This window comes from Metopolophium dirhodum, chromosome 1, assembly GCF_019925205.1.
Source record: "Metopolophium dirhodum isolate CAU chromosome 1, ASM1992520v1, whole genome shotgun sequence".
Classification (NCBI taxonomy): Eukaryota; Metazoa; Arthropoda; class Insecta; order Hemiptera; family Aphididae; genus Metopolophium; species Metopolophium dirhodum.
The window spans coordinates 101,457,118-101,474,183 of NC_083560.1; the positions used below are offsets into that span (position 1 = coordinate 101,457,118).

General features: G+C 28.4%; 1 protein-coding gene across 4 annotated transcripts; it reads right to left on the bottom strand.

Annotated features, from left to right (window-relative positions):
- Nucleotides 1-2,807: 2,807 nt before the first annotated feature.
- On the bottom strand, nucleotides 2,808-17,019 carry LOC132935155 (peroxidase-like). 4 transcript variants are annotated; one of them, XM_061001619.1, is made up of 13 exons: nucleotides 15,827-17,019; nucleotides 14,852-15,747; nucleotides 13,700-13,745; nucleotides 13,530-13,637; nucleotides 13,191-13,452; nucleotides 12,885-13,111; nucleotides 12,649-12,813; nucleotides 12,377-12,573; nucleotides 11,544-12,106; nucleotides 4,331-4,484; nucleotides 4,033-4,209; nucleotides 3,769-3,958; nucleotides 2,808-3,702 (listed from the first exon to the last, which is right to left on the bottom strand). In XM_061001619.1, the coding sequence occupies exons 2-13, from the start codon at nucleotides 14,852-14,854 to the stop codon at nucleotides 3,512-3,514; spliced, it is 2,283 nt and encodes a 760-aa protein (XP_060857602.1). In that variant the 5' UTR covers nucleotides 14,855-15,747; nucleotides 15,827-17,019; the 3' UTR covers nucleotides 2,808-3,511. The 4 variants fall into 4 exon arrangements, with proteins under 4 accessions (XP_060857602.1, XP_060857605.1, XP_060857604.1 ...); XM_061001622.1 differs by lacking the exon at nucleotides 13,700-13,745 and having other exon boundaries at nucleotides 15,560-17,016; XM_061001621.1 differs by lacking the exon at nucleotides 13,700-13,745 and having other exon boundaries at nucleotides 14,852-17,015.
- Between the last annotated feature and the right edge of the window lie 47 nt (nucleotides 17,020-17,066).

The following is a 17,066-nucleotide window of genomic DNA, read 5'->3' on the forward strand; positions in this document are numbered from 1 at the left end:
CATAAAAGTTAAAAATTTATAAAAATTTATAAATTTTTAACTACAAAATAATTAATAAATTATAAATTTGATAAATGTTGTCAAAATTTGAACTTTAAATGCTTATAAAAAAAAATCGTGCCTATGTATTTTTAATATTTTTCAACTGCTATTAGAACGATATATCAGGAGCCTTATATTAAATTTTCACGCTTTTTTACTCAACAGATAAAATTTTATTGATATTTATAGAAAAAAAAAACTAAAAAAATTGGAAACTGACAATGTCCGTAAACAGCTCAAAAAGAGTCAAAATATTTTCAACATTTTATGGTGTATAGAAAATGCTAATATAAACATTCAGTGAAATTTTCAAGTATCTACAGTCATTTGTTTTTTAATTACAATAAAATAAGATAATTGTTACATGAGAAATCGAGTAAATATCAAATGTTGTAAAAATATAAATTTCAGACGCTCATAAAAATTATGAATTCTCATCAAAATAATTTGCTATTTTTCGTGATTTTTCCGTATTTTGTCAAAATTTGAACTTTAAATGCTTATAATTAAAAACTGTGACTAAGGATTTTTAATTTTTTTCATCTGCCTTTGAAACAATAACCTAGGAGCCTTCTATTAAATTTTCAAGCTTTTTTACTCAACAGATAAAATTTTATTGATATTTATAGAAAAAAAAACTAAAAAAATTGAAAACTGACAATGGCCGTAAACAGCTCAAAAAGAGTCAAAATATTTTGTAAATTTTATGGTGTATAGAAAATGCTAATATAAACATTCAGTCAAAATTTCATGTCCCTACGGTTTTAGAGTTACACCAAAAACCAAAATCGATTTTCTCGAAAACAGATTTTGCGTAAAAATTCCCGTTTTTCCTTAATTTTTCTTTTGTTTTTCACGTCTCTTGTGTAAACTACTGATAAATTTTTACTTTTGACCCCCCAAAGTACCAACTAGATTCACTTTCCTATCAGAAAAGTTATTATTGAAGAAAATCCAAGCACTTTTACTGTCCTAAAAGGTGATGACAGACACAAAAATAAAAAAAAAAATAAAAAAATAAAAAAAAAAAAAAAAAAAAAAAACACACATCATTGTAGAATCAATACATTCATCGCTTCGCTCAGAATATAAAAACAGAAGATTCATAAAATTGTTTAGTGTTAGTGCCTATTGGTACCGCTATATTCATATATAATATTATGTATAACTAATTTACATTGTTTCACTTACCAAAATATTTGAAGATTAATAGAATGTCGTATTATGTGTAAACTCTGGTTGAATTATCTGACTTTTTTAACAGGAAAACTTAAAAGCATGCCACACACACGGTCTTCGTGAACTCAATTGATAAAAAAAATTTGTTTTACACACAGATAACGGTCATAAAAATATTAATTTTATCGGCGATTTTACTCGGTAACAATAATAATATAATAAGCACTGGGTATGTAGCTATTATTATATATTTATATTAATAGCTGGTACGAAATGATGACAGTTTTTCAATCCTTTTAGGCCGTAGCAATTTTGTAAATTATTGTAGGTACTATTGTAGTGACAGACAACAGACCATGTTCTTGAGCCATATTAAGGATATTTTTCGAAATAATAGTTATTAGTACTATTGAGTCGTATCAGCAGATTATACAATGTATACTGTCAGTGAATCATAGACCTGTAAACTAACACCCTGCCATGGTTAATACAGACAACATAACATATGAGCATGGAACTTATAAGAGATAAAAAGCATGTTTTGGGTTATATAAATTATGTTTCGGCCCACAGTAACGGGCAAAACCTCTATGCGATGTCCATTAGTTTATTATAGGTCTATCGTCTATGCAGTGCATTATGACATATTGAATAAGTTAATTAAAATAACTTATTAGGCACTATTAGTTTTAAGTGCATTATATTAATAATGAATAGTGATAGATGAATAATTCTATATTCACTATACATAATTGCTACGTCTGCACATTCTATGAGGCGGACATACCTATATTTGTTAATATATAATATACATATATTGACAGTGGGCGTGTATGATAATTAAGTCGATTAATAAGTACCTTTCAATTATAACATGACAACGTGTATATAAATTTAAGTTCAAAATATATATCCACCAACTATTTCAGCAACTATATATGCTTTTTAATTGCAATTAGTACCTAATATTTTATTATACCATATAATATTATATGGCATATGCCATATTGAGCATTCACATACATGTCAATATAAAAAAATATACACAAAATTACAAATATCATAAAATACCATGTTCGCTCGGTTCTATATGTATAGTTTGAAGTTTGTAATTTAATTTTAATTTTTCGTATCACTAATATATAATATATACTTATAACTATAGTCTATAACATATATATTATGTTGTAAACTGTGATTGCACGCGTTTATTGGTTTTACTATAAAATGAATATATATATTATTTTATTGTCGACTATAGCTGCTAAGCATATTATTAATATCTTATATTGTAATTGATATTATATTATTTTTTATTATTATGATAATGAAGATTAAAATAAAATTATAATATATATTTTATTCGATGAATAAAAAATAAAAATAGAATAATAATTATAAATATTTAATAAATTATGAGTACCTATTAACAAAAAATAAATATTAATATAGTTAAATTATTTAATGTTACATTATAAGATATATTTAATTTCCAATTACTATTGGAAATAATATATATTTTATTCAATGAATAGAAAATAAAGGTAGAATATTAATAATAAAGATTGAATAATAAATTATGAGTTTTAAGATTTATTCAATTTTTAATCATCTTTAAAAATTAAATATTGTTGAGCCAATATTTATTCATAACTATACAATGTTTTGGTTACAGCGTAAAAATTAAAATATTTTATCAATAATTCATTAACTTTTAAATTTAAATATCTAAATCCATATCAAATTTAATATTTATACAATTTTTTGATTGACAAAGGCTGTGTGGGTAGTTCATATTGTCATATTAATACGGTGTAGTTTATGTGAAACATAAAAATCGGTATTTGGGCAAAAGCAGAGCCATCATTTGAGGTGTTGCAGAGTATACATACCTAAAATTTATCATGTTTGTATTTTGGCCTGACTATAATTTTTCTGTGACAGACAAAAATATTTTTATTTTTTTGGCCATAATGGGCCGTTACAGTGAAATTTGTTGTCTCCGTCTTACAAGTGCGTAACATAGCAACTTTTAGACTCATAATTAATTTAAAAATATTTATTAAAGACAAGATAAATTATATAGGTAAAATGAAAATAAGGTTAGATTAAAGGCTGATTATTGATTATTTTTTTTAATCTAGAACTTATACAATCTATACTAAAAAAAAGTACAATAAGCCTAATGTATGTTTTTTAAATAAAATTAAATGCAATGGCTTGAGTTACTTGAGGGAACAAACCATCCAGTGAAGGTACTTCCACTGATTATTGATTATTAAATTTAAAGTTATTTTTTAAATGTATCGACCATCTCTGACCAGTGATTGATGTTGATTTTTGGAATTGATTGGGAATTACAGAGTTGCAAATCAGCCATTGCAGGTATCAAAAATACTTTTTTCTGCATCATTGTGACATTATTGCTGTTATCACAAAAGATTCTGGCAAGCGTCACTTTTCTGATTTCTGTCAGTTGATCTTAAATATTATAAAAAAATAGTTAAAATCAGGATCATTCATTAAAAATATTTCAGATATACTAACATTCATTGAATATATTTGGTAAATCGTAAAAATATCTATCTGCCATTCTAGTTCTTATAAACTGTTCTCTAATGATACATCTCATCGTTGGGCCAACCATTGAGTCTTCTTCATGTTTCTCAAACAATGCACCTACCAAAAGCTCTATATCTCTCCAATGTTTGTATTGCTTCAATAGTCTATCAGTTGACTAAATATTATAATATACAGGAATAAATTAAGTACTATATCATTATTTAATATTTAATATATTTTTAAACTTACGCCTTCAACCATGATCTTGGATAAATCTTGTACACTTCTGATAGCTTTTAGTCGACAATATTTTCTAAATTCTGTGTAGCTTGGTATACCATGATCGCGGGTTCGTTGTATATCCAAGCTGACGATGTCCATTCCAAACGCGTGGTTTGGATAAACACTGTATAAGTAATTTGTAAGCTGAAAAAAAATTCAAATCACTAATGTTAAATTATAAAAGTTAAACGTATAATATAGTCTGTTAAAAGGATTATCTAATGTAATGTCATTGCGTTATATTGATTGTATTTCAAAAACCTACCGTTTTAGTAAATAGCATATCAATTTTTTGTGTATTCTGTGTAGATAGCCCTCTGACAAGCTGATCCATGTAATTTAATAGTAAACCAGTTGGTCGGTTGTAATGTTCCTTTAGTGAAAGACTTGCGTTGATCATTCGGCCTTCCGTATATAAACTAAACAAAAACGTAGGTTCATATATTGTCATATATTGTTGAGTCTACAATGTAGACTGTCGTCAATATAATTTTATTTAATATAATATAGGTAGCATAGTTGCAAATATATTTTAGCAACTTTTAAATGTAGATAGGTCAGACAACGAAGCAATCTGTGCTGAATTGACAGTTGATTTTTTCTAAATTATAACACCGCCAATCGCGCTTACCAATAAACTTGTTTTTGATCTAAAACTGTGATTGAGTTTTATTTCACCAATTTTACCTTCTTACATTAAAAAAAAAAAACAGTGGCCCATACGATTATTTAAACCAAATAGTACATGTTATATAGAATCTTGAGTAATTCTAATTTAGAAGGAACCGACAAGCACATACTATCGTACTTCAACAACGCTAATTTAATTTGTTTTAGATAGAGTCAGTCTAAGTACCTTCCATATATAAACTAAACAAAAACGTAGGTTCATACAAATTAATAATTATAAGTAGGCTATATGTGAAGATTCTATTTAGAAACATTAATCAACAGAACATTGGACATATTCTTATATATAATTATTTGTCATTGATATAAAAATGTAATATAATATTAATTCAAATTTATGTTAAGACATTTTAAAATGTATATTCATATTATAATACAATTTCCGATTTAGTATATTATAATAAAGATCTTGTTGCCATTAGACAATTACTTGGAATGTTTAAACTTAAAATTTACTCGTCGGAAAAAAATATTTAAAAAAAATATAGATATTTAAATCAGGTATCCAAAATGGAAAATTATAATAGTACTATAACTTGTAGGTATCAATATAATTAAAATGGAAATTATTTTTGGAATAACATTAACATTCATATACATTTTAACAACACCACCTACAGTCTACACATATAGTAAATTAAATAATTTAAATAAAAACATTATAATATTTAGATGCTTATGTCTTATTTTATTGTTTAGTGCCTCGTACCTATTATGTGACATTGTTACGTGCGTTGCCCGTGAATCCCCGCGAAATCGATTCCGCGATTATAGGTACGTCGAATAATAAAATTATACCTAATATGTAAAAAATGAATAAAGCATTCATAATTAATAAATTAATTGATAAGAATGGTATTGCGATTACAAATAGAAAAAATATTTGTGATGGTTGGTAAAAAAAATAAAAAATAATATCAAACAAAAACGTTATGAAGAAAAATCATAGAAGGATAATAAAATTTAAATGTAATCACTACATTAAAACATTAACAATCACAATCCAAAGATTGTTTACATCTTTAACGAAGTTAGACACGCATATAATTTTAAAATAAAACGTTTAGTATATGTATCAATCACTTGCACAATCAATCCTAAATATTATGGAATAATTACATGGGGCCAATCATAATATTATAACAGTTATTTATTTATTTACATCAATCAATTAAAAATAACCGTAAATAGCTTAGTTAAATATTTGTTGAACAAATCAAAATATACTAGTTGATAGCGATTATGTACTTAGTGAATTCACTATAAAACGATATTAAATATTTTTACTGGATCATATTATAAATGTAGCCTTGTGTTGCGAAAATTATGTGACCCCTCCCCAACTCTCATTAACAATTTATAATTATGCCACTGACCTATACCACCTTATATTATAAGATACTCAAATAGTCAAAAACATGAAGTATCTTATTTTTTAAATATTAATTGTCACATAATATAATTTGGCGTTTGTGCTTTACTGCATTATAACACTATGCGTAACAACTATAGTCTATAACAATACTATTTGATAACGAGTGTATGCCCTATATTATAATCATATGAAACCAACCATTAACGAATAATTAAATATACTGTATGATAACAATAGTATACAACACAATAGTAACGTTTCAGTGTAAATAATTGGTCCAAATGTCCAATAACAATGATGCAATTATTATGGATACTATATACTATACTTATTATGTACCTATAAGTGAGTACTAAAATACGTATTTTCAATACTTTCAAAAAAAGAACTTGGATCAATTATTTTAAATACTTTCTTAAAGTAGCTGTATTTAAACTAAAATAGGATTATCAAATACTTATTCTTTTTAGTTTATATACTTTCTATTTTACAAGTGCGTAACATACCAAATTTTACGCTCAGTGGAACACGTTTATCTCCGTTAGTTCAAAAATAAGATCTTATGAAATTTAAAGTTAAGATCTAGATAATGATATAGGTTTTTCATTATATTTTAATTTTAAAGCGAGTTATGAATATTTTAAGATGTTCAAACAGTTTACAATTTTAAAATACAAATAACTGTCGCGTAACATAAGTTGTTATAAGACAGAGACAACAAATGTCGCTGTAAAGACCCCTTAAGTATCGTCAAATATGGTTATGCGATATTATAATTAATAGGGCTCGGATTTTGTAGCAAAATAAATCCTTAAAAAAGCATTTTAAGTAGCCAAAAAAAGCCAAAAATCATTTATTAATTTAATTCTAAAAAAGCAAATTTCAATTACACATAAAATTAAATATTAAAAAAGGAATTCACAACCATATATTTAGTCAAGTTACTTTCATTGAAACTCATTCTATTGGGTGCTAATATATTTGTATACATAGAAAACGTCAACGTCCACGTCAACCGATGTAATCGGTGCATATTTCATATAAACTAAATCATTTGAATCATACTGTTCCACATTTACGTTTAGTGCAGTGCCATTATGAATACTATTGACTTTTTGAACGTTCTGCCTAACCATTATTTTTTGAAAAAACATGATTGCACTTTTCTAAAATCAATTTCTCTACTTCGCCATTAGCTTCCTCTAACTTTTGTTTTGCTTCTAACACAATACCTATTTTTTTTAATTTTAAATTTTAATTTTTAACTTTTGGCATTTTGACGATTAAAGAAATTATTTAGAACACTATACGTTTATACCTCACTTATTTTCGATTGATATTGACCAGCCAACTAAAGTATTAGCACGTGCTATAAAAATACGTAGGTATAATTCAGATAATTTTCTCTTTCCTTGAGTCGTAAATACAACTATAGATAATTGTAGATAAAACTATTTCGGCACAATAACGACAGTTATTATTTTATTTATTTTTTTATATATTTATTATTGGTTTTTTCACTGGTTTTATAATTTCTGGTAATACTAATATAGTCCAAGACGTATAATATACATAGAAATAAGCTAAGTTTTCAAGAAAAATATATAAAAATCAAGAAAAAATAACCAAATAGGGAAAAAGCAATAAAAAGCAGATTTTATGGAAAAAAGCAAAAAAAGCAAAAAAAAGTTTATTTCATTAAAATCAGAACGATTCAAAACGTATTTATATAAAAGAATTATCTTTCTATCACACTTCCCTCAAAAGAAGCATTTGCTACAAAATCCGAGCCCTAATAATTAATGTATTATTAAACTATTGTTATAAACTAGCAATTGGGATAACTGCTTAGTTTATAATTTGCAGGTAGCAAGACTGTTGGTAGAGGATTTCTTAGGTAGAGTTGACGAAATAATTAGACTGGTTGAAAGTTTAAGTTGTGTATTGAATTCTTCTGCATAAAATATTCTAAGTCTAATTCGACAAAGTTGTTAAGATGTCTTTCGTGAAGGTGCTCGTCTGTACTGTGGTGTCACACGTCTAATCTACAGGCCGTTTCGGGTCTGGTTTTATAGGGCCTCCTGCTCTCCCACTCCCCCCTAGTCAATCGACATATCTGTGGATTTCACAGGACGTTGTTTAATTAATTATCAATTCATTCCCACGCCTGGTCATTCCAAGGATCATCGTGTCCTGTTATCGTGCTTGCAATAAATGTTATACGCCATCCGTCACTAATCAGATACTATGCATTATATATCAGAACAATATCTAAATATTATATTCATACATTTATGATTTAATTGAAGTTGTAGGATATATGGGGGAAAAAAGTTCAAAAAGTACAAAATTGGCTAAACACAGTGTATGACATAGATAAGATAAGATAATTTTAACAAAATATTATCTTGATAAAAATGACACAAATGTAATTTATCTAGATAAAGATAAATACAACAATACATTTATCTAGATAAATATAATATTGTTACGTTTATTTTTATATAAATATATATTGGCCAGAAGACATTTTTTTTGTCCTTCCTATAGTTTTTAGCATATAACTTTAAAAAAATTGAAATTATACCCCTTGGGCAAAGGGTAAACGAAAAATTGGTACAGTCTATCGTGTTTCGCAGTGGCGGCTCGTGGTTTGGACGACAGGACGATCGCGCCCCCTACTAAAATTAATTAAATGAAGAAAATTAATTGTATAATATTCTTAATTTTACATTTTTAAAAAATATTGCAATTTTTTAAATAGTAAAATAGTAATAAACTACCTACTTTACATTTGTCTATTACAATAATGGTCGTGTGCGAACTGGGTTTTTACTCTCAGATACCAGGAGCATATACATGTACGCATGTACACACGAGCAGTGTTTGGCCGACCGGAAGCGTCGTCCGAACAATATTCGTATTACGCATGTTTAAGCGACGCACTGCAATCGTGTGCGTGCTACCCATTTATTTTATTACGTTTATTATTGGTGCGATGTTATATACGGGTTTGGACGACCGGCAGCGTTTCATAATTTAAACAATTAATAAAGATGTAGGATTAGTATAATATAATATTATTGAAAACCATTAACCCGTTAAGTAATATTAATCGATTTATCCTTTATTACTCTTTTTTTCTCTTATATTATTACGTCGTTTTAATATCTAATTATTATGTATTATCCGAAATGTCAAAACTAATATTCTGGAGTTCACCACAGTGGCGGATCCAGGGTTTAATTATGGGTGGAGGTGGGCATGGGGGAAAAAAGTTCAAAAAGTACACAATTGGGTAAACACAGTGTAAGACATAGATAAGATAAGATAATTTTAACAAAATATTATCTTGATAAAAATGACACAAATGTAATTTATCTAGATAAAGATAAATACAACAATACATTTATCTAGATAAATATAATATTTTTACGTTTATTTTTATTGTTTTTTTTTTATTTATTTTTAAAATGGATGGGGAAATAATCCTATACCTAATTAATTTTAATATGCTCATTATGGTTAGTAGAGACTAGAGAACGATGGATAGTGCATGATGCCCACACACAGGTTCTCGTATTATCGTAATCAAGGCTGGGCAAGTTAATGATTTTTTATTTAACTCAGTTAAGTGAAGTTAATATGCATCAATAACAAAAAGTTAAAAATTAAAAATTTATTTGACTATAAGTTAATTCAGTTAAGTTAAAAGTTAATACACACTTTTTGTTAAATTTTTATTAAGTTAAAAAAAAGTTTATTTGTTTATACAACGCTTGTGTACTTAATTTTTTTCCAACCCAAAACTAAATTATAGGATATAGTGTTTATACTTCATACAGTATGTCTATATAAGTTAGATTCGAATGATATATATATTTTTAACTATAAAAAATTTACGATACATATTTTTTGACATGAAAACGAAATAGACTGAAATAGTGAAATATTATAAAATTAAAAACAAAATAATTAACTTAACTTACTCCTTAAAATGAAAAATTAACTCGTTAATTTCAGGTTAATTAAGACAGAAATTTAGTAAGTTAACAGTTAAGTTAATAAAAAGTCAAAAGTAACTAGTTAAGTTAAAAAGTTAAAATTAAATTAACTTTTTAACTTAACTTTAACTTTTAAAATCGTTAATGACCAGCCTTGATCGTAATACCGTCGTTGGCAATAATAACATGAAATATATTCTTCTAATTTTATAAATAATTTATATTATATTAGAATTTTAATAACATTGGTTTTATATTTTTGTAGGGGTACTATAATATTTATCTAGATAAGCCCTTTTTTTTATCTAAGCTAAACATTAGATAAATCGTAATATTTAATATTTAATTACCTAGATACTTTAAAAGATAATTTATATCAAATAATATGATCTAGATAATTCCCAACACCTACTAAATTCCCTTTCCCATCGAACAAGAAACTGAAGTCGAAAATCAAACCATATTTACTGCCCCAAAAGGCAGACACAAAGAAAAAAAAAGAAAAAACATAATTACTATATAGAATACTATTGCCATTAATAATGATTATAAATTTAATAATATAACTGACAACAGCAAGAACAACTGATATTTTTTTTCTATGAATGTCAATAAAATTGTATCTGTAGGGTCAAAAAGCTTGAAAATTTATAACAAGGTTCTTAATATATATATATGACAGTTGAAAAGTACTAAAAAAATTGTCAAGATTTATTTTCATAATTATTTAAAGTTCAAATTTTGACAAAATACGTAAAAATCTACAAAATGTGCAATTTATTTTGAGTAAGAAATACATAAACATTTTTCTCTTTAAATTTAATATTTGTAAATTTTATTCAAGATTCCTCATAAGTTTTTCTACCTTTATCGAAAAGAATGTCTACTAGAGAACCAAACTTGATGATTTGACCGTCAACATTTTCAGAAAAAAAAGCTTTACCATAATCCATTAAAAAATATACTAGTTGTCATTTGAAAAAATGAAATTGATTTTGCTATTGGTATACCTGCGTGTTTAACAATTTTGAAATTATTATAAAAAAAATTGCCTGTTAAAAATAAAGAAACACGTATTTTTTCGTTTTAACGAACCCTATGTCATCAATCCATAATCGTTAAAAAAAACCCGCGTACAATGACATAAGACGCACCCTGTATAAATATTTTGACACACTGAGCTTTTTACGGACAGTTTCAATTATAAGTTTTTTTATCAGTTGTATTTAATCTATGTTTTCAGGTAATTTTCAGTGACCCCCTCCCTGTTCTTGCATTTGCACACTGATTTTAAATGTTTTTAAATTACTAGAATTGTTCATAGTTTATGTATATCAAATCCTCAACCCGAAAAAACCTACATATACACGATAATAATAAAAATATATTTATACCAGGTTTGCACGAACCTGATGGTGTCGCTTAACATGGAATTGGCGAATGGTAATATTGCGGTCGCAAAGCTGTTGCTGACGCTCGGGTCGGTGGTCTCGTTGTACGCGTTACTGTAGCCTTTTGTCGGCAGCTCAAGCCCGTTCCGCCTGGTGTAGTTTTCCCCGAGCAGCGCTGGCAGCCACTCAGCGTAAGTTATGTGCTGAATGGATGCCGTAACGATTTTCCTGGCCTCCTGAAAAATACGTTCGTCTTCCCAGTGCGGGTTGACGTGGGACAGTAGTTTGGCCAACCGGTTGTGTTCCCTCATCCACAATGTGTGCATGACCGTCAGTTGGGGAAGCGCATTTGCCCGGATGTCACCAGCTCTATAACACGTGCCGCTGCCATACTGACAGGCGATTGATTCGGTGTCTTCCAGCGGCATATACTGCGGCTGTAGCTGGTCGCCATGGTTCTTGTTATCGCAGCCTATGCTTGTCAATAGTTGGCCGTCCAAGTTGGTCCTCAACGACCACGTCCGTTTCGCCGACGAACCGTATATCATCGACCCATCTAAATAATGAGTAGCTTGGTTCATCTGCGAAAAATAACCATGTTACGTTCAATTTGAAATTATCTATGATTATAGAGGAATTTGAAAAGTTAGTTCTCAACACTAAATAGGGGTATCAAAAATGTGCACCACTGCAAACAAACACCGTTTCTTATTTTGTAGATAGATTTCCTTTTAAAATTTTAATTATAATTATAATGACAGTATATAAATTTACCTAGTTGGTAAGTATTTACGTAATTTTGAGTATTATAACCAACATAAATATACGTTTATATCTTATATGGCTCTTACTTGTTCCTTGACTCCAAAAGTACAATCGGAACGCACAGCTGGCACCGAACGCGCGTAGTGCATACAACGATGAGGGTTACGGAAAAATGGATCTCCATCCGGTATCACAACTTGCAAGCACAACTCGTCGTATATGCTTCCAGGTATGAGCTCCGATCGTCCTTCTGCACAACAGCTCACGGATTTATAACTAGTCACTAAGGATTTAACATTAATTTGCATGCATTAATTACGATCAATCAATATAATATATGGTTATGTGTTAATCCTACGCATTCTAGACATTGCCGTGTGAGATAGATCATGGCCTACAAAAATCGTCCAGTACGCCATTGCCATCGTTTTGAAGTCATCTGGTGAGTGCTCGTCTTTGACAAATTCAACGCTCAGCGTTCTAGGACTGGGTCTGTAAGACGAAAAAGAATCTTCCCTAACTCCTGTATGGATAGTAAATGAAAACACATCGTTAGATACGTACAAAGGTAAATTATAATGTTATAATTATTACTATCAAAACTGTTAATATAGTTATTAAACAGCAAACGTTTATAAGCCGTGGTTGCTTTTCCCGAGTAGTAACGTTTCAAGTTGTTACAAGAACCGTCAGGACTACGATACTTCAAGTTCATCCCGATGCATGCTGTTTTGTTGTAAAACATGGACAAACAAATATTACCCAAAGATGTCTTGTCTAGTTTCACTTTCGATAAGTCTATGGCACATTGTCCTCCACCACTATCAAGTTCATTTAAATGGTCGTTAAATTTATGCATATTAATAATATATTTTTTAATGAGATTTATATTGTATATACTCTTGACATTCTCTATGGCGTATAAAGGAGGAAGCTTCAGAAACAATTTCAGCATGCCTATATAATGAATACAGTTCTTCGGAAAGCTGAGAATCGATCAAAAGTCCATGCTCCGGGCTTCCAATATCCATATTTAACCCAAACCATAATTTATCCTCCTCACGTCTCTCAATATCGCTGACAAATGTTTTAATATGATCATCTAATTCTTTGGTTTTGAGATGTTTGTACCAGTCAGTTCTTTTTATCATCAAACCATCATCTATACAGAACATTAAATCATTGATATCCTTTCGTATGAAAAATAATCAAAACTGAAGGTATAGTTATGGTTTATACCTTTAAAGTAGAACTCAGCTCGACCTCTGTAACATGATGGTAAGAATACCAAAATACAAATCCACAGATGTATAGATATCGAGGAACTCATTCTGCTAATTATATGAACTGTAATAATTAAAAAAAAAATATTTTATTATCAATTATAACTTTTACTTTATATATTTTACCTATTAAAAGAGCTGTTATATAGAATTCACTCAAAAATAATTTTTTCTGTAAAAGTATATATAATTATAAATTTTACGTAGCTTATCGCTTAAATGTTATGTGTCGTGTATTGATCAGCTTATACTAAGTCAATTCGTATATCCTAGGATGTACACAACGTGTTTAGTAAAAGCCCGAATAAAATTAAGAACTTCAGCATTTACTGAGCACAAAAAGGTTTATCCAGTGATCGGGCATTTACGGTAATATATATATATATATTTATATATAAATGAATGTTTGTTAGACCTCTGGGAACGATATAGACTAGTTTAAAAAGGGTTAAATTTGGTTTTTTTATTCATCGGATTTTAGTAGGTACGGTCAGGTTAGGTTAGGGTTATGTAATAATTGATTATATTAATCCACCGTATTATATAAAACTTAGTATTATTTGATACTTTAGAGTTAAATCAGCACGGGGTCTACCACAGGAAGATTGCCTACCTGATAATATACTGCTTCGAAACACAATTTTTATTCTGGGCAAAAGAAAAGTCAAGATAAATTTTGAACACCATACCTACACTGAATATTATATAACGAATTGAACAAAGTAATATAAATTAACGACTACCGGCTACACTATACATTACATATATTGTATGTTATTATAAAACGTAAACTCTGTAATAATATAGTACCTATATAATATATTATAGTACCTACTATTATTATGATTAAATTATCAAAAACTACACATTACATTATTGATAACGCAGCCACACATGATACTCACAAATTGATATGATCCTTATCTATAGATCCTTCACACCATAAGCAATTAAGCTAGACTTACAATAATTATGATAAATCGAATTTAGGATTTGAAAAAAATTGTATAGGTGATCGTATATTTTCTGGACACTTAATTATTCAATCGATTTAAATTTTAACACTTGATCAACGAGTTGAACATTTAAAAAAAATATATTTGAAAATAAACAATTTTATTAAGCAAGGAACGCTATAGTATCAAAAAAATTTAAATATGTATGGTAATATAATATCAATGCAGATATTATTTTTAAATTTTAACGATGAATGTTGTTATAATTTATAAGGGAGAACCTTCTTATTTACCTTTAAATAAATGTTTGGTAGGTACTCACCATAACTTGAATTATATTGTTTAATGTACAGATTCTTATCTTTTGACTGTTATCGTGTCATTTACTTTGTTTTAATTGTGTCGTTAAACACTGAAAATACTCATCCGAATATTACAATTATTTAACCAATTACGTTTAACGATGAGTTAAATAACTTTTAATAACTGGAAGTCTGCCTGTTATCTTGGCGAGTGGAGTCGGTGTCACGTGGAATCGTCGTCGATGCACCGATGTTTGTGGTTAGTTTCAACTGTCGGCCATTGAGTTATCGGGAGAACGACGATCGTATTGGGTCCACCCCCACCCCCTCCCAACCATGGAGTCATGAGTAGCGGTGACCAGTTTTTTCTCTGTAATTTTAGTCGAGGGGAATGCGACACTGAGACGCCGAGTTTTGTATTATTATCGGAAATCAGGAATTCACAAACCGGTTTAACGGTAGTGCTGTGTGTGTATTATATAATTTATGGTGTTCGAGCAGGAGCATTTAATTATTATAAAACGAATAATAAAAACGTTAGCCTATCAATTATTTGGAGCCGATTTCCACGTTCAAATTTATGAGACTTAATATTAAATCTTATAAGAAACGGAAATATAACCCAATTATAATATATTATTTATTATAAAATATTAAAAAATTTTAAAATTTTGTAGGTATAAATTTAAAGGAAATTGACTTTAGATATTCAAGACGATTTATTTCACCTTCTATATTTCATTTTCTATATAACACCGCCGTACGCGCAGGCACGGCACCCAGTGTCGCTGAGTGATTCGGCGAGGACGTAGCTACGACGTGCATGTGAAACGCCGATCGTAGTACGGGCTAGGTGATCTGAATTTGCTAAGTGTTTTATTTATGTGTGTTTTAATACAATAAAAGTGTTTCCGACCTGAAAACCCAAGTTAAACATTATTTTAGTCATTCTTACGTTCTTACCTTTTATAGGAACAGCGCCGGGATGTACGTACCATATGTGTCAATGAAGTTTTATTAAACTGAATAGTGCCAAGGTGGCAAGGTATATGTAATCTTTGAGTCATTTCAACTAGATAGGAACGAACTAAGAATTGACAAGCGCATACCATCGTACATTAACATTAGAGAATGTCATTAACTAGAGAATACGAGGGTAAGGCGTATAGTTGGTTTACCGTGTATTGTCTAATACGGGTGATACCACATTGTCATAATTATAAACATAGGTCTAACACAGATTATTCAACAGAACATTGGACATATTCTTATATATAATTATTTTTTATTGATATAAAAATGTAATATAATATTAATTAAAATTTATGTTAAGAAATTTTAAAATGTATAGTCATATTATAATACAATTTCCGATTTAGTACATTATAATAAGGATCTAATATGTACTACGTATTTGTGTCGTGTGTAATTTATTAAATATTAAATATAGACTCATAATTAAGTTGATTATAAGTACCTTTTAATTATAACGTGTATATACAGTGTGTCCCGTTTTAAATGTACCACTAAATATCTCAGCCCGATAATCTTAGATTGAAATACGGTTTGCTGCAATAGCTTAGGGGTACTGAAGTACACATTTAAGGACAAATTTCAAATTTTTAACTCTTGTAGTATGCGCATGCGCAATACAAATTTTTTTTTTTAAATTGCAACACCTATTTTTGTCACCGGATATGGATAGATTATTTTATTCTAAGTAATTTTCATCCATTGACCATAGTTCTAAACCAAAAATTGAATGAGTTACACCTTTTGGAAATTTTAAAATAATTAAATTTTTTCGATTTTACCAAAAACATTACACGCTTGAATTTAATACAAAAGTTAGTCATTTTTGAACTAAAATGAAATACATTTAAATAATTTAATACAGAATTACCAAAAAAAAAATGTATAGCGTCGATTGGAAATGTGTTTAGAAAAAAACGGAGGAAATTTTGAACATTTTATTAGATAAAAAAAATAAACATAAGTCAAAACAATGTAACGGAGTATTTTTTATTTAATTTCCTACTTCACATTCTTTATTAAAATCTATGAAAAAATCACTCAGTTAAAATTTAAAACAATAAATGTTTTTGGTAAAATCGAAAAAATTTAATTATTTTAAAATTTCCAAAAGGTGTAACTCATTCAATTTTTGGTTTAGAACTATGGTCAATGGATGAAAATTACTTAGAATAAAATAATCTATCCATATCCGGTGACAAA